Raw genomic sequence first — 24,232 nt, 5'->3', positions numbered from 1 at the left:
TGTCTACTGTGCCACTGGTTATTTTCGTTTGTAATGGCTATAATTCGCGCCCCCCCCCCCCCTCCACTCACCACCGCTCCCGCCGATTTCCATCCCTAATTCCAAATTATGTTCCATAATATGTTATTACATATATATATAGTAAAATAATACATTTGAATGCATGTTTCATGGTCGTATTTTGCCAATACCGCAAAAATATATAGTAGGCCTAGCTATGTCAGTTTTGTTAGGTTCATAACTTGTTGTCTTCAATAACACAAGAGAAGCACTCAGATATGAGCCAAGACGGTTCTAACTGTTGACTTCTTCGGGAGATAGTAGGTTCGAACCCCACTGTCGGCAGCCCTGAAGATGGTTTTCCGTGGTTTCCCATTTTCACACCAGGCAAATGCTGGGGCTGTACCTTAATTAAGGCCACGGCCGCTTCCTTCCCAGTCCTAGCCCTTTCCTGTCCCATCGTCGCCATAAGACATATCTGTGTCGGTGCGACGTAAAGCCAATAGCAAAAAAAAACAAAAAGCAAAACAAAAAAAAACTGTTGACTTCACAATGTTCATTGCAGAAAACAGCTGCTTGTAGGTGTATGATGTCCCAAACAAAGTAAGTAGCGCTGTAGCAAGTTTCTTTATGGCCGAAAACATTTGTGGGAGGCTGTTCCACTGTTCAGGTATTAAGTTCTCCGGCTTCTGGAGAGAGTATTCACCATCAACAGCACACTCGATTTTCACCAATGCTTCATCAAGTTGTACGAACTTTTTTCACCCATGTAACGCTTTCTTAAAATTCATTCAACTCCATTTCTAAACTATCAGTATCTAACCACTCAAATAAAAAATAAAAAAATAAAAAACGGACTCATTTGTGCAATATGAGGTGTTGAAATAAAGTGCGATAATTTCTCGAAATCTCGAAATTGGGATAATCTCTTGGGAACTATTTGTCAATAAACTGTTACTCGCTAAGAATAATTACACTGGCAACACACAAGTCAAACTTCACTAATTCACTGATGTGGGTGAAGGAATGGCTCGTCAGCCGCATCTGACATTTCTCTCACTTGACTTCTGGACCTATCAGTGTATCAGTGTTGCAGTGTTGCTGTAATACCCGTCCAAACGGAATGAGAATTTAGATTTTCGGTATTTATTTCTTAAACCTGGAACACTATGACTATACGATGCACGAGATATGTAAAGTCTACAGTACAAAAGGTACATAAAAAGTTTAATACGTGCATGCGGTGTACCACCGAAATTGTGTTTGCGTGTCACCTAGTGACACGTGTGGCATAGGTTCGCCATCCCTGACCTACAGTATTTCCAAATTAGGTAATTCATTTACTAAATGTCCAGAAGCTTTCTAAATACGTCTGCACGTACTTGTATGTTATAACATCAATTACTCTCATTTTGTTCTCTTCAAGAAATCTGGAAGCACCAATAATGAATAGAATTCTACAGTGCTTAAGCTTTCGTTACCACCAAATTTTCACAACACTAAATTTAAATGCTCATTACAATAGAATATGTATGCTGTTCAGATGCCTATCAATCAGAAGGTTTAAAATTCAGTTATCTTTCAGATAAGTTAGGAGCTGCCTGGTTAAGGCGGTAAAGACGCACTTGGTTCACCCAGAAGGACGTGGGGTCGATTCCCGTCAGGAAGTCAAAAAATTTAAGACAAGATTTCCACTTCTGGAGGTGCATATGGCCCTGAGGTTCACTCAGCGTACACCAAAAATGAGTACCAGGTTAATTCTTGAGTCAAAGGCAGCTGGGCATAGGGCTAACCACTCCACCCCACCAAGTGCTAAAGTTACGGATAGTGGAAGACTTTACCATCCACCTCTCCAACGGCCTCCATGGCCTGTATGGAGATGACTCCCCACCCCAGTCGAGTTCCTGAACAATCCCGGTCTAGAAAGCCAAGAATAACGGATGGGAGGATTCGTCGTGCTGACCACATGACATCTCGTAGTCTGAAAGCCTTCGGGCTGAGCAGCGGTCGCTTGGTAGGCCAAGGTCATTCAAGGGCTGTAGTGCCATGGGGTATGGTATGGTATGGTTCCTGAAAAATACTTTTGTGTCTTAAATGTGATGGGGCAATAAGACTTACAACATGTGGCCAATCCATACAATAAAAAAATAAAATATATATGTAAATTTTCCTATTACCTGGAAAAGCATAGAATCATGGATGTGTTTTTGGGCTTAGAAGATGAAAGAGCGAGTACAGATTTTTTGGTTGGTTCCCTCTTGGTAGCCTCTTACAACATGCATCCTTTCACTCCACCCATAGCGGAGATAAAAAAAAGGTAAAGGTAAGGGTGTATTCTGCCCGAAGGCAGGTCCGAACCTCCGCACAGGTGTGCCTGAGCCGGAGTTTACATACGGTAGGGTGGCCAGTTCCTTTCCGTTCCTCCATTCCCTTATCCACCACAAACAGCGCTCGGCAACCCATCCAAATCTTGACCACACCCAATGTTGCTTAACTACGGAGATCTCACGGGATCCGGTGTTTCAACACAGCCATGGCCGTTAGCAGCGGAGATAAAGAGTTCCGATAAATCAAAAGAAACATGTAACATCATGATCTACGTCCAGCAATATGGCAGCTGATCCTGCACACAACATTCCCATGTCATGTCACAAGACAGCCCCACCTATCAAGATCTATTGGATCACTGATTTAGCACATGGTTTTTATGCTCATAAATATTTTCAAGATAAGTATTATGAGAAAAATTCTGCTGCCTTTGGTGAGGGGCTTTGCTGTGACCTAGACCAAATGCTGGTCCAAAAGCAATGCAAACATTTAAAAGCACCATTTGCACCTACTGTATAAAGAGGGCAGAATAATGATAATAATGTGACGAAGATGATGAAGACAGTATAGATAGATGACAAACACTGGTTGCCTAATTACCATGGTGTCAGTTTTCTGTCCACTCAAAATTGTCCATGCTAATTCTCAATAGAACCCCTGTCCAAAAACATATCCATGTTAAAACAACTTAAACTTAATATGTTCTTTTGTATTGATTGGTAGGTTCTAATTCCAATTACTTTTTTTGTTTCCTTAGTGTGTATGAAATATACAAACTTCAAGGTAATACTACTTCCTCTATAACAGCTTTATCCAATATTATACAACAGCCAACAAATAAGATTTTAACCTCAACAAATAAAAGATTCAATTGGGATAGGTTAGAAGGAAATATATATACAACAATGTGCTTGAACCAACAGTCTTGTAAAAGTGAAACAGACTCGCTCTCTCTCCAGAAATCTCAAACTGAATGAGAACATGGCGCATGCCTTTCACAGATTACACATTCATAGACATATATCAGAATGCAAATCTAAAAGACTTGTTACACAAGGAGCTATACAAGACTTGAATCTTCTGATATCTTCACTTATTCCCTCTTGCAGAACATTTCTCATAATCACTTCGAAACACATTCCTCAACTATTAATCTGACATATATATTTTAAACAACTCCATACGAAAATATGCACAAAAATGTAAACACAAGTTTGAACAATCCAACTGATATGCAAATGTTCTCATCATGCACTGATCACTTCCAGGATAAATGGTCACAGTCACGATGGTCGTGTTGTCAGGCTGTCACAGTATCACTAAGATCGTCCTTCAACCATTGGGGCACTGTGCGAGACCCCAGCCTCTTGAGTAGTTTTACGAGTGCTGTGTTATGGGACAGGTAGTAGCGCTGCCAAACAGAACAAATAACATTATCATTATTTTGGTAACAATTCATGAATAACAGCCTTTAAAACATCAATTACATCCACTATAACTGCATTTAAATGTGAAAAATGGCTGACTGACAAAACCACTGAAGCTGGGGAATACCAGAAATTAAGGAAATGTTCACAAGAACAGAGAAACATATTTTGCTTTCATCATTATCAGTGTTGGTATTAGCAGAGAAATGCACAAAACCAGTACCACTAAACCTGAAATCTTTCTGAAACATTTCTAAGCCTTCACATGTTATTGATATAGTAGTATATGAAGCAAAATCAGCTGAGGAGCATAGTTTGTTAGGCACTTGCCTTCTGTGTTGATGCCATGGACCTGAACTCCAGATCAATTGATAGAGGAGGTGATGCACCAGGCCCATATTGAGTAAAATATCTCAAAACATTACTTTCTATTGCAAGTAAAACTTTGCCTTTTCCTACAAAAGTAGCATACAGGCCTTGAACTTCATAATAAGTTTCATCTGAAAACAATGTGTAATCCTCTAAATCTCCAATCTTCATTGAGGTTTGCCCACTTCAACCATATCTAACGCATGGCTCAAATCAACATTTGCCCAATGTTTCTTCCAGATTCTCAGAATCTATGATGAACAACTGCTATGTGGATGCCTGACTGCACCGATATCACTTACATTCTAATTCAAAACAAGAAATGAATATTTAAGGTTTATTTTACTTTTTCTAAGAAACAACAATTATTTGTCTTTGCCAAAGTCTTTTTCCTTCTCCTGAGGCATGGAAGACCTTGTCTCCAGGAAATAATCTACATCTAATTTGATGTGTGTGGAAAAGTTTCATACAGACTTAAGGTACAGTAAAGTACAGTGTTCTCTAAAGGTCTGTATTACAACCATTTTTTTTTTTTTAATTATGAGGTAAACAGTTTTCTCCTAAAAGAAAAAAATCTCATACATAACACTAAACCTAGAAAATTCAAGCAAAGAACACAAACATGTAAATATAGATCCAGGAATGACATGGAACTTGCATATCGAAAAATGGTGTGATAGGCTATTTATGCCCGGTTTCTGGAACGTGAGATATCGAACCTATAGCGGTATCGAATGGTTAAATGGTGTGATAGGCTATTTATGCCCGGTTTCTGGAATGTGAGATATCGAATCTATAGCGGTATCGAATGGTTAACCTGTGTTTTGGCGTTGCACGAACGTATGATACATCTATCGGTTCGATAAATCGCTTGCTAACTTATAGGGCCCTGAGCAGGAGATTATTTGTTAATTTAGTGGCCACATGCGCAGTACTTCAGCATCAGCAGCTAACATTGTGTTTGTTAAAATTTTCTATGGCTTTCTCATCTTCTTCTGATGAAGAAATTGTAGAAAGGGTCAACATTCTAGAATGACCACGAATATATCATTGTCGGCCTAATGTTCTAATTAAGTATACAGTAGTGAAATTAATTCAAAGACAGATTGAGGCTAAACAAATATACTGTCATAGGTTTGGTAGAGGTTACAGGCGACAATTTGCGTCCTGTGAAAAATAATTTTCCATTGTCCCCTGTTGATCAAATATTAATTACGATACTCTATAAGACCCAGTACTACTGAGTCTTATCATATTTGTACCTGTGACTGCATTCGTGTCCATAAAAGCACTGGTACCAGTAACTGAGTTGTTGTTGTTTGAGTCATCAGTCCATAGACTGGTTTGATGCAGCTCTCCATGCCACCTATCCTGTGCTAACCTTTTCATTTCTACGTAACTATTGCATCCTACATCTGCTCTAATCTGCTTGTCATATTCACACCTTGGTCTACCCTTACCGTTCTTACCACCTACACTTCCTTCAAAAACCAACTGAACAAGTCCTGGGTGTCTTAAGATGTGTCCTATCATTCTATTTCTTCTTCTCGTCAAATTTAGCCAAATCGATATCCTCTCACCAATTCGATTCAGTATCTCTTCATTCGTGATTTGATCTATCCATCTCACCTTCAGCATTCTTCTGTAACACCACATTTCAAAAGCTTCTATTCTATTTCTTTCTGAGCTAGTTATCACCCATGTTTCACTTCCATTCAATGCCACACTCCACACGAAAGTCTTCAAAAACATCTTTCTAATTCCGATATCAATGTCCGAAGTGAGTAAATTTCTTTTCTTAAGAAAGCTCTTCCTTGCTTGTGCTAGTCTGCATTTTATGTCCTCCTTACTTCTGCCATCGTTAGTTATTTTACTACCCAAGTAACAATATTCATCTACTTCCTTTAAGACTTCATTTCCTAATCTAATATTTCCTACATCACCTGCCTTCATTCGACTGCACTCCATTACTTTTGTTTTGGACTTATTTATTTTCATCTTGTACTCCTTACCCAAGACTTCATCCATACCATTCAGCAACTTCTCGAGATCTTCTGCAGTCTCAGATAAAATAACAATATCATCAGCAAATCTCAAGGTTTTGATTTCCTCTCCTTGGACTGTGATTCCCTTTGCAAATTTCTCTTTGATTTCCTTTACTGCCTGTTCTATGTAAACATTGAAAAGGAGAGGGGACAAACTGCAGCCTTGCCTCACTCCTTTATGGATTGCTGCTTCTTTTTCAAGGCTCTTGATTCTTATCACTGCAGACTAAATTTTATACAGATTGTAGATAATTCTTCGTTCTCGGTATCTGATCCCTATCATCTTCAGAATCATAAATAGCTTGGTCCAATCAACATTATCGAATGCCTTTTCTAGATTTACGAATGCCATGTACGTGGGCTTGTCCTTCTTGATTCGATCCTTTAAGATCAGACATAAAGTCAGGATTGCTTCACGTGTTCCTACATTTCTTCTGAAGCCAAATTGATCTTCTCCCAACTCAGCTTCAACTTGTTTTTCCATTCTTCTGTAAATAATACGTGTTAAAATTTTGCAGGCATGAGATAATAAACTAATGGTACGGTAGTTTTCACACCTGTCAGCACCGGCTTTCTTGGGAATAGGTATAACAACATTATGCCGAAAACCGGATGGAACTTCTCCTGTCTCATACATCTTACACACTAAATGGAATAGCCTTGCCTTGCTGGTTTCTCCTAAGGCAGTCAGTAATTCTGAGGGAATGTCATCAATTCCAGGTGCCTTGTTCCTATTGAGGTCACTCACAGCTCTGTCAAACTCTGACCTCAAAATTGGGTCTCCCATTTCATCAGCATCAACAGCCTCTTCATGTTCCAGAACCAAATTATCTACATCTTTACCTTGATACAACTGTTGGATATGTTCCTGCCATCTTTCTGCTTTGACTTCTTTCCCTAGAAGTGGCTTACCATCTGAGCTCTTAATATTCATACACCTAGATTTCCTTTCTCCAAAGGTTTCCTTGATTTTCCTGTATGCAGCATCTACCTTTCCCAGGACCATACAGCCTTCGACATCCTTGCACTTCTCCTTCAGCCATTCTTCCTTAGCTACCTTGCACTTTCTATCCACTTCATTCTTTAATCGCCTGTATTCTTTTCTGCCCTCTTCATTTCTAGCATTCTTGTATTTTCGTCGTTCATCAATCAGGTCTAGTATCTCCTGAGTTATCCACTGATTCTTAGTTGATCTTTTCTTCCTTCCTAACATTTCTTCAGCAGCCCTGCTGACTTCATTTTTCATGACTCTCCACTCTTTCTCTATAGTGTTTCCTTCAGCCTTTTCATTTAGTCCTTGTGCAACATGTTCCTTGAAACAATCCCTCACACTCTTTTCTTTTAACTTGTCTAGATCCCATCTTTTTGCATTCTTTCCTTTCTTCAATTTCTTCAACTTCAGATGGCATTTCATGACCAACAAGTTGTGGTAAGAGTCCACGTCTGCTCCTGGGAAAGTTTTGCAATCCAACACCTGGTTTCTGAATCTCTGCCTAATCATAATGAAGTCTATTTGATACCTTCCAGTGTCTCCAGGTCTCGTCCGCGTATACAGCCGTCGTTTGTGGTGTTTGAACCAAGTATTGGCAAGGACTAAATTATGATCAGTGCAGAATTCAACCAGCCGACTTCCTCTTTCGTTCCTTTGCCCCAATCCAAATTCTCCTACTGTACTACCTTCTCTTCCTTGGCCTACCACTGCATTCCAGTCTCCCATCACAATTAGATTCTCGTCACCTTTAACATATTGTATTAGATCTTCTATCTCCTCATATATTCTTTCGATTTCTTCATCATCCGCTGAGCTAGTAGGCATATAGACCTGCACTATTGTGGTGGACATTGGTTTGGTGTCTATCTTGACGACAATAATTCTTTCACTATGCTGGTTGTAGTAGCTTACCCGCTGCCCTATTTTCTTATTCATTATTAAACCAACTCCTGCATTTCCCCTGTTTGATTTTGTGTTGATAATTCGGTAGTCGCCTGACCAAAAATCTTGTTCTTCCTGCCAACGTACTTCACTTATACCAACTACTTCTAACTTCAACCTATCCATCTCCCTTTTCAGATTCTCTAACCTACCACAACGATTCAAACTTCTAACATTCCACGCTCCGACTCGCAGAATGTCAGTATCCATCTTCCTGATGATCGCCCCCTCTCGTGTAGTCCCCACCCGGAGATCCGAATGGGGGACTAGTTTACCTCCGGAATATTTTACCCGGGAGGAAGCCATCATCAGTACATCATTTATACAGAGAGAGCTGCATGTTCTCGGGAGGTAGTTACGGCTGTAGTTTCCCGTTGCTTTCAGCCGTGTAGCAGTATCAACACAGCTATGCCATGTTGAGTAATATTACAAGGCCGTATCAGTCAATCATCTAGACTGCCGCCCTTGCAACTACTGAAAGGCTGCTACCCCCCTTTCGATGAACCATTCGTTAGTCTGGTCTCTCAACAGATACCCATCCGATATGGTTGCACCTGCGGCTCGGCTATCTGCATCATTGGGACACGCAAGGTCACATGGTATAACAGATAATTACACATTTATCATAGTAGGCCTACTGCAGGCCTACTTGCATTGGCAGTGGGCATATACTTTTATCATGGGATTGTTTTTAATTAATGATATTACATTACAAGGAACTAATAGGTTATATAATTATGTTAATTACCCGATATATATCGTTATACTGTGATCAAACAATGTTCATATTTTGTAATAACAGGAAAGATGTTCGGTGCAAACTGGATTGCGCGTGACATGTGCCACTCGTGTGCATATTTAATTAGAAATCCTCAAACAATGTCAAATTCTTCTGACAGTCTTTAAACACCACGAAACTCACACCCACGTCTGCAAGAACTAGTTGAATACCCACTTCTTGCTGCATGGCAAAGAGGGGATAATAGGAGCTGTACAGAAAGCTCAAATGCGATGCATTACTTTTGTTTGCATATCATCAATATTTTAAAAGACTTTCTGCATAATTGCATATGTTCTTCAAAAGACTTCTTGTACACTTCTCTTTGCTGAATATTCAATTCAAATTATATGTAAATGAACTATTATTTCACCGAGTGAATTGGCCGTGCGGTTAAGGGCGCACAGCTGTGAGCTTGCATTCGGGATATAGTAGGTTCGAAACCCACTGTCGGCAGTCATGAAGATGGTTTTCTGTGGCTTCTCATTTTCACACCAGGCAAATGCTGAGGCTGCACCCTAATTAAGGCCATGGCCACTTTCTTCCCACTCCTAGCCCTATCCCATCGTCACCATAAGACCTATCTGTGTTGGTGTGACGTAAAGCCAATATTGTAAAAAAAAAACACTACTATTTTGCATGGAATATGTCTCCTAACACATTGGTGATTGGCCCCGAATGGAACTGCTATCCCCAAGTCTGCAAGAACAAAATTACACTGTTGCATTCAAACTACTGAAATTCTAAATGTACGGTATTCAAGATACCATTTTACAAGTAACAACTCTCATTACTGTTCCGTACTGAAGATGACGTTAGACATAGATATCAAGGATACCAACCTCAAACTTGGAACATGTACTCATCATGTTGCTTAGTATTTCTGTACAGTATGGTACCTTTTACAGTTGTACCCTTTGCCCCACATTATCTGTGCTTACTACATAACGCAGTGTCTGAGTCACTGTTGTATTCCAACACACGCGATTGTCGGCGCCATGATTTGATGTAGATGGAACAAGATCACTTTCTGAATATCCAATTCACTGTCACTCGGTACACATAATTGGTCTGCATATAATTCATCACAAATATCAGTATCTGTTAACAACTGCACGTGCTGCGCCATGCTGACAGCCGCAATGAAGCTCTACATTTTCTATATTATTTTGTCAACTACATGAAGGATTAACAAATAAAAGATGCAGCAATAGCTTACCTTATACTCTATTTCCCATGACTACACTGTTTGAACTGTTTGCTACCAGATAGTAGCAGCGATCAAGAAAACAGGAAGTGCATAAAATTGAGAATTCTTGTAGCCCATCACATTCTGTCGGCTGAGAAACTATGTCATAGGATATAAACTTCATGGTTTTCATCTGTATTGAATTCTGATCACAATAATAACTAAACTTATGTCATAATGGTCCACCTTTTCAATACTGTATTATGCAAGGTTTACATTACCATATATTTTTAATCTAGGAACTAGTTTCGGCCTTGGCTGGACATCATCAGCCTTAATGCCTCGAAGTATGAGGCACACAATAGTAGGCCACACATCACATGTCACGACGAACAGTTAACTTCATGGACACTGCATTGAATTGCAAATCTCTACCAGCTGCAATCTAAGAACGTGCCAATTATTTAATCATATCTTCGTGTGCTGTCCTTGATTCAACCACTGACAATTTCCAACAGAGGAACTTTTCAGCATTTTCATGATATTTTAGCAAGAAGCACTAATGGAACATTTTAACATGATGCAACACATCTAAGAATTTTAGAGCCTGATTTTAATTTTGTCATATTTTACGTTTTGTGCACATAGTTCATCCCAGATGCTTTTAACACCTTTTAACATCATTTGTGTATGTTTATACATTTGTTTTAATTACTAGATTGTTTGTACAGTTTTGCATTAAGGGTGATGATGGCCAGCCAAGGCTGAAACTAATTCCTGGATTAAAAATGTAATGTAAACATTGCATAATAGTACTGAAAAGGTAAGTTTAGTTATTATTGTGAGAAACTATGAGAAATCTCGGGGCCAATCACTTGTGTTAATAAATTAACATACTAGAACCCCACACATTCATATTCATGTCATATTGATTTACCCAGATTCAAGTTGCATACCTCATACCGTCTTATGACTAACACTTTTTAATAAAATAGGATGGGAATCTCAAAATGTGGCATTAACAGATATAATATTAGGAAGGATCTTGTTTGTCAGTCAGATGATAGTATTCTATTAACAAAGGCTTGGAAAATGACTGGCCTGATATCCAGTAATCATATCATAGTCTTTGGATGACATTTCATGATGTAAGGCAGGTTTTTGCATACTGGTTATATCTTATGCAGCTCTTCAGTCAATAACATTTTTTACTGCAGTGATATTTTGTTACAGTTTTCTTTCAACTTGCTGGCCCTGCAGTGTAGTGGTAGCATGCTTGCCTCTTACCTGGAGGCCCCGGGTTCGATTCCCGGCCAGGTCAGGGATTTTTACCTGCATCTAAGGGCTGGTTCGAGGTCTACTCAGTCTTCGTGATTACAATTGAGGAGCTATTTGATGGTGAGATGGGAGTCCCGGTCTAGAAAGGTGAGAATAACAGCTGAGAGGATTCATCGTGCTGACCACATGACACCTCGTAATCTGCAGGCCTATGGGCTGAGCAGGGGTCGCTTGGTAGGCCTTGGCCCTTTGAGGCTGTTTTGCCATGGGGTTTGGTTTTTTTTTTTTTTTTTTTTTAATTTGTAGATGAAAGTTATTACATGTAACTGCTCTACATTGTGCAGCAATTTGCTTTTGTGTCATAAATGTTTGTATTGGTAATATTATGATTTTGGAGTCAATTACAATCTTGTGTCAACTGCAAAGTAATTTCAAGATGGTGTGAATAAATTTAAATCCACAAAGCATATTTAGGTCAATTTTCTTTAATAACTCTGTTACAATTTAAGCTTAATATGAGGAAACTAGAAGGTATCCAGCGACGAGCAGAACGTTTAATTAACAAACACATCCCCTCAAACACAGCCAGGTCATTGCCACCAGTGAACTCGTTATGTACACAAATAGATGTAGCCTTCCTTAGGAAATCCCTGACAGATAACACACACCTCTTCCCTTTCCACCGCCTGCAGCTCAATTACCGCTCTGTTAAAAGAGGCCAAGGAGTTACTCTTGTCCCTCCCTTCGCTAGAACAACCTCATATTTAAATGGGTTTTACTCAAGGGCTGCTCGTACGTGGAACCTTATACCATCTGAGGTAAAGCTACTTCCTCTTCCTCACTTCCTCCGCGAAGTAAAGAAAATGTATATGTAAATATAAACCTATATGTGATGTATATAACTTATATAAATTAGAATTGCAAGAAGGATGGGTGCAAGTACAGGTGTATGTGGGCGAATGTGTATGCATGCGCGTGTGTGAGTGGTTGTGAATGAGTGTGTATACAGGGGTCTGAGTGAGAGTATAAATGGCTGGGTGTTCTTACTCTAATATTTTCAGGATAAATCAAGATAATTATTATTCTAAGGGTACAGTGTTTGTAGTGTAAATATGTAAATTTAAAATTGTCTACATAAGTTTGTATGTAAGTATTCAGTAGAGTTTATGTACACATGTGGAGATGGAGGCACTTCCGTGTATGTGGGGCTTGCTCTTTCTCCATCTACCACCCCTAAATTGTACATGTACAATTTAAGGAAAATAAATAATAATAATAATAATAATAATAAATATTTTGAGCAAAATGTAAAGTTTCAACAAACAAACAAACAAACAAACAAACAAACAAACAAACAAACAAACAAACAAACAAACAAACAAACAAACAAATAATGGTGAGTATTGTGAACTCATTTTACCCTGGCTAGCTTTAATTTCTTTAAATATATTTTGCAACCTCTAGTAAGTAGTGACTGACACTTTAACATTCTGAGTAAAAGTATATCTGCGATCTGCGAATAACATTTTGAAGAAATTAAAGAGAATAAGAAATAATCTCACCTGTAACAATTTGTATGATTTATCCTCCATAGGTGGATACTGACGACCTTTACTTCGTCCCAAACATTTAGTGTGGTCCCCGTTAATAACTTGGCAGAAGAAACCCTTCTTTGGGTCATACCTACAAGGACATAGAGCACTGTGAACATATACATGAGAAAGACTTGAACCAGAAATCATATAATACAAAGACGGTATGCCAATTTTGCCAACCCAAACAACTGGAGGAGAATTATTTTGCAGTCTCAGTAAATAAAAAGGGATCCAGTGGGAAATATGTGTGGGTTTCTGTTGAAATGGAACTCGCACTCCTAGAGGCAGGCATAGTGAGGTGGATTCCAAGGATGTGGAAGTAACTCAGGATTTGGACTGCATGCTGTGTTTCATACATAGGGAATTGCCAGCCTCCAGGAATGTCACCAGTATTTAAAACTGTGCTAGACAATGCCTAAACATAGTATTCCAGTCTGGACTTCACGTGTACCAACACTCGTCTGGAGTTTTCCAAGTTATATGAAACTTTTTTTCTCTGCAACAATTACAGTTATTTGTATGCTTGCTTTTGCAATAGACTGGGTTGACTTTCTACATGAATTTGGTACATAAATGTCAAACACAGCTTCACACATTACTTTCCTATTACAGAAATAGGCCATATTCTCAATAAAACAAAAATTCAACCAACGGGTGTTAAACGTATTTCTGTTGCAAAAACAAAAGAATTTACATGTTACATAGGGCATAAAACATGTTATTTCAATGACAAACACTATGAATAAACTACATCATACTTATTTACTAGACATAATGGTTTTTATGAGTGCAAAGGCTTCCTTTCAAACATTCCTATGTTGTGCAAACGTGCTTAGAGAGCAATGTCACAAACAATGTTATGAGTTGGAAACATTAAAATTGGAAAATATCACATATCACTGGCTTTGGCAGTGGCACATTATGACAAGTTAAAACGTTTCAAGATTAATTCTTTCATATAGTTTTTTAGTGTGGTTTTTCTTTAGAGTATTCTATAAACTTCATATTTCTTTTTCAAGGCTGAAGAAGGCCCAACAAGGCTGCAAAATGTAGTACCTTTAATGTGTTTTTTACTTAGTATTTATTGTATTGACCAAGAAGGACTAATTACATATTTTCTTTACTGTAAAGTCAGTACAGAACAAATATGAGATTCTGAAATTGCAAGGTTATTTCTATTAAATAATGAAGTTTCATTGTTTGTTAATGATTATAATTCTGATTTTGTATCACTTCTTGTTATTAGCATCATCCTATCTTTTAGACATTTTAACTACATTAAATTAATTAAATCTCTCCCTTTGGGGAAGGTCATAAACTTTCCTTGACACCTATGAAAAATTAACGAAAAGTGAACTACCTGAATTATCTTAAGGAACATTGAAAATCATCATACAGTTCTTTCATTAGAAAGAATTTTCATTGCTCGTTGAATTAAAAAAATGAAATAGAACAATCAATTACGTGTATATGGTGTTCTATGACCGAAATTGACCAGTACTGAGCCACATATCTATGAACTCTGCAAAAGTCAACAAGCTCAACCATCTCACTAGAAGTATTAGTAATGTAATTATAATATCAATTTATTTAATATAATCTACTCAATAAGGATTTATTTTAAATAGTTTACTTCCAGTTTAACAAACTGTGTTTGCATAGCTATTCAAAACATACTTTTAGACATTATGTTATATGTGGCACATATGTCCCAAATATTTAGTGGTCCATAGAATTGCTTCAGACATTTTACTGGTCCTTGGGCTTAAAAAGTTCAGAAATGCTATCTTGATTCTTATAACTATTTAGGAATGAGTTCTTTAGTAAACTACCAATAAAAACAATCCAATGTTTGTTTCCTAAGTTTAAAAGTAAATCAAGAGAATGATTGTTAAAAAATAATTTTATTCTCACAGTAAATTTTAATCTTGTGATAAAAATGATCTTAAATATTATATTGATGTTTCTCTCTCTCTCTCTTTTTGTTCTATAAATATGAGTCATTTGAATTTCTGTAAAATTGTAATGACTTATAAGAACTGACGAAGTCTATTAAATACACTCATGTTCATAAATAACCAGAACACCTTGAAAGATTAGGGACAGGAAGTTCATATTCAAAGGACATGTGCAATAGTATGTTCTGAAGAAATGATTAGCATTTGAACCATGTCACCTCTCACGTTCAAGGTCCACATCGATATCTCGGCGCACCACCACCGACTAGTAAAATGTGCCTGTGGCTCTCATTGTCGCTATAAACCGACGGGATGTATCAATGTGACTTGAGCAGATGTGTAGGATGCCTCGCAGACGTATGCGAGAACCGCACCGTCAAATGAGTGAGTATGAAAGAGGGCGCATTATTGGCACGAGAGAACGCGATGCATCCATCCGGGAAATTGCTGCTCGTGTAGGACGAAGTGCATTGGAAATGCAACGGGTGTGTGCAGAATGGTTCACAGAAGGCCGTAGAACATGACGAGATTGGTCTGGTCGCACCACCCAGACCACCGTCCGAGAAGATCAACACCTTATCTGAATGACATTGCAGGACAGATCTGTGTCCTTCCCGGCTCTGGCGCAACAGTGGAACAGTGTAACACATTGTACATTATCAGGAGTGACCGTCCATCGCCATTTATTATGGTCTAGGTTACCGGCGCGTCATCCACTTCTCCGCCTACCTTTGACTAATGTGCATAAACATGCTAGAATGCAATGGTGTATGGAATGACGTCATTGGGACAGGAATGGCAGCAGATAGTGTTTTCGGATAAATCCAGGTTCTGTTTGTTTGAAAATGATGGCCACATTTCGGTTCACTACCGACAGGGGGAGAGGCATTACAATGACCGCATTCGCGCAAGATATACAGTGCCACCTTAAGGCCTTATGGTGTGGGGTGCTATTGGGTATAACCACAAATCACAGTTGGTGCGTATCCAGGGCACTGTGACCAGTTTGACATACGTGAATGACATCTTGCGGGCCGTAGCCATACCTTTTCTGCACGACACCGCAGATGCCATATTTCGGCAGGACAATGTGCGAACACATGGTGCTGCACGAACATATGCCTTCTTGTTGACACAGGATGTCAGATTGTTGCCCTGGCCCGCTTGATCACCGGATTTGTCACCAATCGAAAATGTGTGTGATATGGTGAAACGACGGGTGCGGCACTGTGATCCAATGCCAACCACTAAAGATGAACTGAGGAACCAGCTGAATTCAGCATGGATGGCTATACTCCAGGACGCCATTCGTGCCTTATACGCGTCGATGCCATCACACATGGAACAAGTTATTAGTGCCCATGGAGTACCCAGTGCCTACTAGACAACAGGACACATGCTGAATCTAGGTGATTGAAATGCTAATCATTTCTGCAGACCATACTAATGAACATGCCCCGTGAATATGAACTTCTTATCTCTAGTCTTTCAAGATATGCTGGTTTTTATGAACATGAGTGTATATACATGCTCAACAACTAATAAAACTATTTTTCTGCCATGTTTATTTTCTACCTTTTCCTTCTCTATTTAATTTTTATAATTTTGTTGCTTACTCTACAGTGGTGGAAGCATGTGGTTTTGCGTGGTGAAAACAGTTTATTTACTTATTTAGTATTGCACGCATTTTCCCCCGTATAATTTACAATCAAAGCATACAAAATACATTCTCATCTTACGGTTAGCATTTATACTTGAAAAAAAAAAAAAAAATACATATCTCACAGCTATGTGGAAAATGATATAAAGAGACGTATTTTAGTTAGAATAAACTAAGGTAAACAGTGAACATATCACAACAATGACCTAGTATTTAGTTGAACCTCCATTGTTCTTAATAACTGTGAATATCCTCTTTGGGCATTGATTGTATAAGAGCAGTGATCACTTCTTTTGAGACTGAGGTCCACTCCATTTTAATTGCAGTTTACAGCTCAGTCACAGTCGCAAACTGCCATCCATCGTGATGAACAAGTCTTGCTAAGATCCCCCATAAATTCTCTATTGGATTTAAATCCGGTCTTCTTGATGGCCAGCTCATAAGTGTTCCTTTATCTTGAAACCGCTTCTTTGTCTTGGCAGACCTGTGAATCCCAGTGTTATCTTGTTGGAAAATTAAATTATCATCGTCAAATTCTTCATACATACGAACCAATTCAAATTCCAGCATTTCTGTATAATCATTAGATTACATTTTGGGGTGCAGCCATGCCATGTTTAGAAGTGCCTTTAGCACAGAATGCCACCCAGATCATAACACTGCCACGGCCAAAATTTCTATTTATCCAAACTTGTTCTTCTTTACGGAGATCATGCCAATAATACTGAATACCATCTGGCCCATCCAAATTAAACTTCTTCTCATGTTCTTCAGCAAACTTCAATCTAGCCTCCTTATGAGCATTGTTTAAAGGTGGCTTATGCAGTCATTTCTTGAATGCAAGATTCTCGTCTTCAGCCAGGATTTGTCTAACACGTCTGGAAGTGATTGGTAACTGCAAATCGCCATAATTTGGGAGCAACACAAGCCGTTGACTTTTGCTTTACGGAGAATCAAACTCTTATCTGATGCTGACAGTTTTTTGTCCGTCTGTGCTATTTTGTCCATACTGTGCACCCAATTTGACTTAATTATCAATAACACAACTTGAATGTCCTAATTTCTTAGCAATTTGGTAATTAGACAGACCTACTTCTTTGTAATCCTTAATACGTGCTTGCTCTTCACCTGAGAGAGGTTTTTCATGTGGCATTATTACAACTGCTGTACGTGTGAAATGTGTGATGTTTGCAGACACACCTCAAGCTTAACCGTTTACATTTGTTACTGATGCAAGTCAAACAGCAACCAGCTTTCACCCCTATGAGCGTCATTCTTCTTATATTTATGTAAGTACTAATGCTAAAGGTAAAATGTGAATGTATTTTGTATGCTTTGATTGTAAACTGCAGGGGGAAAATGTATGCAATACTAAATAGGTAAATAAACTGTTTTCCCCACGCAAAACCATGTGCCTTTGTACTAATTTCCACCACTGTATCTTCCACAAAGCCATATTAAAAAAGCAAATATTTAATTTTAAGCAACTTTAAATCTTGTGGTCATTAATTATACGAGCCAAGCTGAGTGGCTCAAATGGTTGAGGCCTTTTGACCCCACCTTTAGAGCTGAGTCATTTACAGCAGCCGAAAACTCAGCACTGTATGGCTGTATGGTCTACTCCATCCCACAGAAGGAAACCCTGGCCATATACACTATATTGTGGACATAACAAATAACATTTTAAAAAGTTTCAGCAATGTTGAATACTGGTATATAAAGATCTAAACAATCAGCAGAGTAAAAGAGTATTATAAAATCTCGCAGCACTCTGGTATCAACTCTCACATTATTCTAAAAATAAAAGTACTGTAACATGTTTTAAAATTTCTGTCTGAAAGTATAATTTTAGGAGTTTTATTACCTGTTAGAATTGAATTTTACAGATTTCCATATTGTGACAATTTATATTTTACTAGTTCTTTGGCAGATTTAGAGTTATTTTTATGAATTTCATTTAAGTTTGTATTTAGTTCCGCATTAAACTTTGTCCTTGCGGCAGCCCAGATTGTCTGGGAAGTAGCTGATCCTTTCAAATAAATAATAAAAGTAAGTTATAACTATACACATGTTTATGATTCCAACTGTCATTGGAACTGTCACCTATCACTTAGCGACCCTGAAATTTTCAACACTAATGTTGGTCATTTTGGACATTTTTGTTCTCACCCCTTCCTAACATCGTGACGATAGAGCCTGAACTTGGACTTAAACAGCATCCAGTGTGTCACAAATCATTTCAGCGACCCCAAAAACTATGGATTTGACACTAATATTAGTCGTTTTCAGTAATTCTTACATGTCACCCTCCCTCCACCTCAACCCCTAGGGGTGTTCTACCTCCACAGTATTTTTTTTTTCCTGGTAGTAAGTAATATGATTACCAAGTTTGGCTGAGAGGTATACTGGAAAACACATTCATTCATCCATAATCTTTTTCAACCTTTCTCACTGAGTGAGTTGGCCATACATTCAGGGTCGTGCAGCAGTGAGCTTGCATCAGGAGACAGTGGGTTCGAACCCCACTGTCGGCAGCCCTGAAAATAGTTTTCCGTGCTTTCCCATTTTCACACCAGGTAAATGCTGGTGCTGTACCTTAATTAAGGCCATGGTCACTTTTTCCCATTCCTATCCCATCGTTGCCATAAAACCTACACTGTGTTGGTGCAATGTAAAAAAAAAAAAAAAATCAACCTCTACTCCCATTCCGTCTGGGGATTAAACGGCATCCGGAGAGTCAGTTAATCTCAGCAACGCTGAAAACTATGGATTCAACATTAATATCGGTTGTTTTTGATTATTTTTAAATTTGACCTCTTTCCCTAGGAATGCTGGGGGGTGTCTTGACCCCACAGTAATTTTTTCAGATAGTAAGTTATATGTGTACTAAGTTTGGTTGAGAGCTATGCTTAAACCCCCCCCCACACACACTCTCTCTCTCTTTTTTTTTTTGATCTGTATCTAAGTCATTTTGGACATTCTCTTTTTTATCCCTTCTCGTCCCCCATGCTGATGAGGACTAAACTTGGACTTATATGACATCCAGAGTGTCACTATTCATCTCAGGGACCCCAAAAACTACATAGTCTAGATTAATATTGGTCCTTTCCACCCCTGCCCCTAGGTGTGATAGTGGTGTCTTACACCACAGTATATTTTTCAAGACAGTAAGTCATATGTGTACCAAGTTTGGTTGAGAGGTATGCTAGAACATACACACACACACAGCCACAATCTTGGTCATTTGGACATTTTTTTTCACCCCTTCTAACCCTCATTATGATTGGGACTGAACTTCAACTTAAACAGTATGCAGTGTCACAGTTCATCTCAGCGATCCCAATATAATATAGGTCGTTTTTAGTTATTTTTATATTCCCCCCACTCCCTGGGAGTTCTAGTGTCTTGCCCCAAGATTATTTTCTTCCAGATGAAAGTCGTATTTGGTTGAGAGCTATGCTAGACCACACATACATCAATTACCTTGGTCATTTTGGACGTTTTCTTTTTCACTCCTTTGCACCCTCACACCGACTGGGGCTGAATTTGATCATAAACGACATCTGTAGTGTCAATACTCACAATTATAAAAACTGAAGAAGGATCCACCTATTCAATACACATTAATATTTGATGTAAGTTATATTCACATCAAATACACCATGGGACTAGTTTCGACCCTTAACAGGTCATCTTCAGCCATTACAACTAAAATTGACAATTCATGTGGTTAGTATACAAAACCTATGTGTTGGACCATTATGTCTTCTTATGTATGTATACAAATTATATGGGTAACGAACTGGATATTAAGATAAGGCTTTTTGCAGATGATGCTCTTCAGAGAAACAGAAACATGGTACAGTGGCTAGTGATTATTGATATGCCCACTGGCAATATAAATGTTATCACATCAGGTCCTCTGAGGTAACATGAATTTCAGGAAACAGGGCAGAATGAAATATACCTCTTACTGTATTTTGATCTAATTTGTATGCATTCCAGCAATTATTATGAGCGGTCAAACTGACCTGTTGAGAGACTGTTAGAAAGAATATTAAAACAGCACCTTCTAGATTGGCATACGTCCTGGCTAAGGAAAGCTTTCTCATGAATGATTTGAGACTCAGCCTACAACTATCATCAAGTTACAGAACTGTTCCAGAGAGAAGGGAGAAGCACGAAGAAATCTGGCTAGACTTTTATAAAAAAGACACCGTTACAAACTGAGACTGCACAGGCCCAAACCAGGCGATGTGCACTGCATAATCATAAGACTTCCATCAAAATGTGTGTGTGTGTGTGTGTGTGCGTGCGTGCGTGTGTATATTTTTTCCCCCATATGCTCAAAAAGACTCTCAGCAATACAGCAAAGAGTAATCACCAAACTTTCTACACACTCGTGCGCATTTATGTTGTTGTAAAATGACCCTTTGCTGGCTTTTTAGGAATATCAGGTTCTCTACTGTAAATATACTTATGCAACATTATGGTATATTCTTTTTCGTCTGATTAGTATTAATTGAGGATGGCTGAAAAGTTGTACTTCCTCTTAAAACAATAATCACCACCACCATCACCACTTCCTACCAAAAAAATAATATATGAACACAGAAAAGCATATTCAATGAAAATATACTATTGAAACAATATTAGTTACCTGAGATGGGCTGAGTAGTCGAAAGGTGGTTGAATTTTAAGGAAACGTTGCAGTTCATTCATTGTTTCTACTGGATTGGAGCGAAGTTGGTCACCATCAATGATGTGCAACTGCTGGGATGGATAGTAAGAGAGCCAACGTTCTAGGTGCTGGGAGTACTTGCCAGGATTTAAACACCTGTAAAGAGAATTATTTATGTTTAAAAAAAACTGTCTATAACACAATTTTCTCTGTGCAAAAAAGAATACAAAAACTTCTCCAATTATAATTTTTATGCAAATGGAATAAAACATTATTATAATTATTATTTATAGTTTGTCGTGTGGATTACTGTAGTCATGTTCTAGTTCGTGAACCATGGGCAACGGCTGAGTGGTGAAGTAAGTGGTCCTGAGAGTCGGGATACCAGTTGGTATGGAATGGGAGTGGGCATCTTGGACATATTCTGAGTCATGGCCCTCCTTGTTCTCAGGCAGCTAGGACTATACAATCCACCGGTGATCTCTAACCTGTTAGAGGAGAGATCCTCACTTGGACTGTATGTAAGTAAGGATAGCATTCTGCTCCAAATAATTTTCACCGAGCACACACAGGACATTTTAAGCAAGCAAGAAGTAAGTTAATCGAGTCCCACTCCCATTTGACAGGTGATGGACTCCATGGAAACAACTTAGTGAATAAAATGGAATTCAATGGCGAGCTATCAATATTAAATAGATCCCAGGGAATCACTGGACAGGAAAAAGGAATATTTTGAAAATCTTCTCAACGTAAAATCAAATCTTCCTGGGATGTCACTAACAACCAAGCTCATGGGGAGGAGGACAATGATGTTGGTGAATTTATGCTTGAGGAAATGGAAAGGATGGTAAATAAACTCCATTGTCATAAAGCAGTAGGAATAAACGAAATTAGACCTGAAGTAGTGAAATATAAGTCATATATGTGAGAAGGCAGGGATGAAATGGCTTCATAGAGTAATAAGAATAATAAGTAATGTTAGTAAAGTATCTTCTGATTGGACGAAAGCAGTAATTGCACCTATCTATAGGAAAGGGAACAAGGACAGGACAGTACTAAAGGGCAATTTCAATACAAGAGTTGGAAATAGATTGCAACAGCTATTGAGGTATCTCATTCATCAGTATATCAGGCAAGGTGTTCACTGGGATTTTGGAAGGGAGGGTGCGATCAGTGGTTAAGAGTAAATTGGATGAAAACCAGTGTGGATTCAGACCACATAGAGGCTGTCAGGATCAGTATGTGCCAGATAATTGAAAAATGCTACAAGAGGAACAGACAGTTATGTTTCATAGATCTAGAGAAAGCATATGACAGAGCACTGAGTGAAAAGATGTTCGCTGTACTGGGAGACTACAGGATTAAGGACAGATTATTAAAATCAGTCAAAGGCATTTATGTGGACAATTGGGCAGTAGTGAGAATTGATGGTAGAATGAGGCATTGGCCTTTTGCAGAAGAATTATAAAATAAAACAGATGCACACAAGAATAAGCCAGGTGGAAATAGGGCAAATACGATGTTTATACAATGTATTGATAATGTTCAAGCAAGTTATAGTCTGACAATCACTACTAGTTCGTTTCTGGTAGTATACACAATTTGTTGATAGGACGCATGATAGTACCGGAACTAGTGTTGACAGTAGCCACCCTGGTGAGAGCATCATCTCTGAGATGGTCCATTTCCACCAATCCTCTTCTCCATGGAAGAGGAGGCAGGTTGTCATTCTTGAAGAGCACAAGATTGCTAGGACGTAGGTTAGGATGCTCGTGTCCTCTTGTTATGTTGCTGAAGTGTGCTGAGGTAGTCCTTATATCATGTTTTGTTATACTCTTTTATTTCTAGTACTGCAACATTATATTCTGACCTCAGTTTACTCTTCAGTTTTGAATAATGTGCTCAAGTGATAGGCTGACTTTGTCCTACTCTGACCATTAACAACTGAAATCTTTTTGTTTGTTTTAGTAATGAGCACTTCTTGTTGATAGTTCTTTAGTGCATTTCTAGCTTTTCATTAAATATCTTGAGTCCAGGCTGAATATTCTCTGTACTTCCCTGGAATTCTTTCCCTGATAGCTCGGTATGTCCATTTTCAATATTATTTTTATAATATATGTTATATTATTTTTTGACAATCTGCTATATAAATTTGAGGCTGGACTACCACCTGGTAGTGTTTGAATTGCTGCTCTTCACTGAACAATGAGAATCATTGTTGTCGTAACCTTTTAATCTTTCACTCAGTAGATCCGAGCCAGATGTACTCTCTTGGTTGTCATTTGGGTCACTCTTCAATTTAATTTCTCCTACTGCAGGTGAGAAATTGGAGCTTTTTTCATAGCTTCTTAAGCTTTTTCTAATTCCAGATTGGTGAGGATGCCGTTCTTTTATTCTATTCATTACTGAATGTGATCGTTTATACACTTGTAACATGTTCATTCCTTTGCAGTGCAGTTTACTCCTGCTTTTTAATATTCTGCATCTTCCATTTATCCTGTACAGTGGTATTGATGTAATTTTCCTCACATTCCACATGCTCTGGTGAATGAATTTCATTCCTCTATGGACGAGAATCGTTGTATGAAGAATTATTTAGATCTTTGCCCATTGTCTTCCTCTTTATTCATTTGCTGTGTATACTCCCCACTTTGAATCAATTCTAGGTGAGTGTTCTGAAGTGTGGGATATCCTGCGTGAGATGCAAGAAGAATTCTGCTCCGATTAGTAAATGAGTACTCTGTGGAAGGAGGAAGTCTGGATCAGCGAGGATATTCCATTCCTTGAGGTTCATATTTGATGCAGGGATATTGCCGGTTATCCTAGGTAGTACTATACATTCCATATTGAAATGAAAGTCACTGATTGTTGAGTTACTTCTACTTTTACTGATGATTCAACTTCAGACATCAGTTCACTGAATGCTTGCAGGGATATGACAGTCGTTCTTTTCTTCTTTTATGTCATCAAAATCCTGGCCTTGGTAACAAC

General features: G+C 38.4%; 1 protein-coding gene across 1 annotated transcript in view; it reads right to left on the bottom strand.

Moving 5' to 3' along the window:
- Positions 1-542: 542 nt before the first annotated feature.
- Positions 543-24,232, bottom strand: part of sfl (N-deacetylase and N-sulfotransferase sfl) — an 814,105-nt gene continuing 790,415 nt past the window's right edge. The window contains exons 17-19 of the mRNA XM_067135314.2: positions 21,221-21,397; positions 12,910-13,030; positions 543-3,739 (exon numbers count right to left, since the gene is read on the bottom strand). Of these exons, the coding sequence (XP_066991415.1) occupies positions 3,629-3,739; positions 12,910-13,030; positions 21,221-21,397 (409 nt within the window). The 3' untranslated portion in view covers positions 543-3,628. The remainder of the gene's footprint in view (positions 3,740-12,909; positions 13,031-21,220; positions 21,398-24,232) is intronic.

The sequence above is a fragment of the Anabrus simplex genome, chromosome 1, assembly GCF_040414725.1.
Source record: "Anabrus simplex isolate iqAnaSimp1 chromosome 1, ASM4041472v1, whole genome shotgun sequence".
Lineage (NCBI taxonomy): Eukaryota > Metazoa > Arthropoda > Insecta > Orthoptera > Tettigoniidae > Anabrus > Anabrus simplex.
This window is presented reverse-complemented; position numbering and strand designations above follow the sequence as displayed.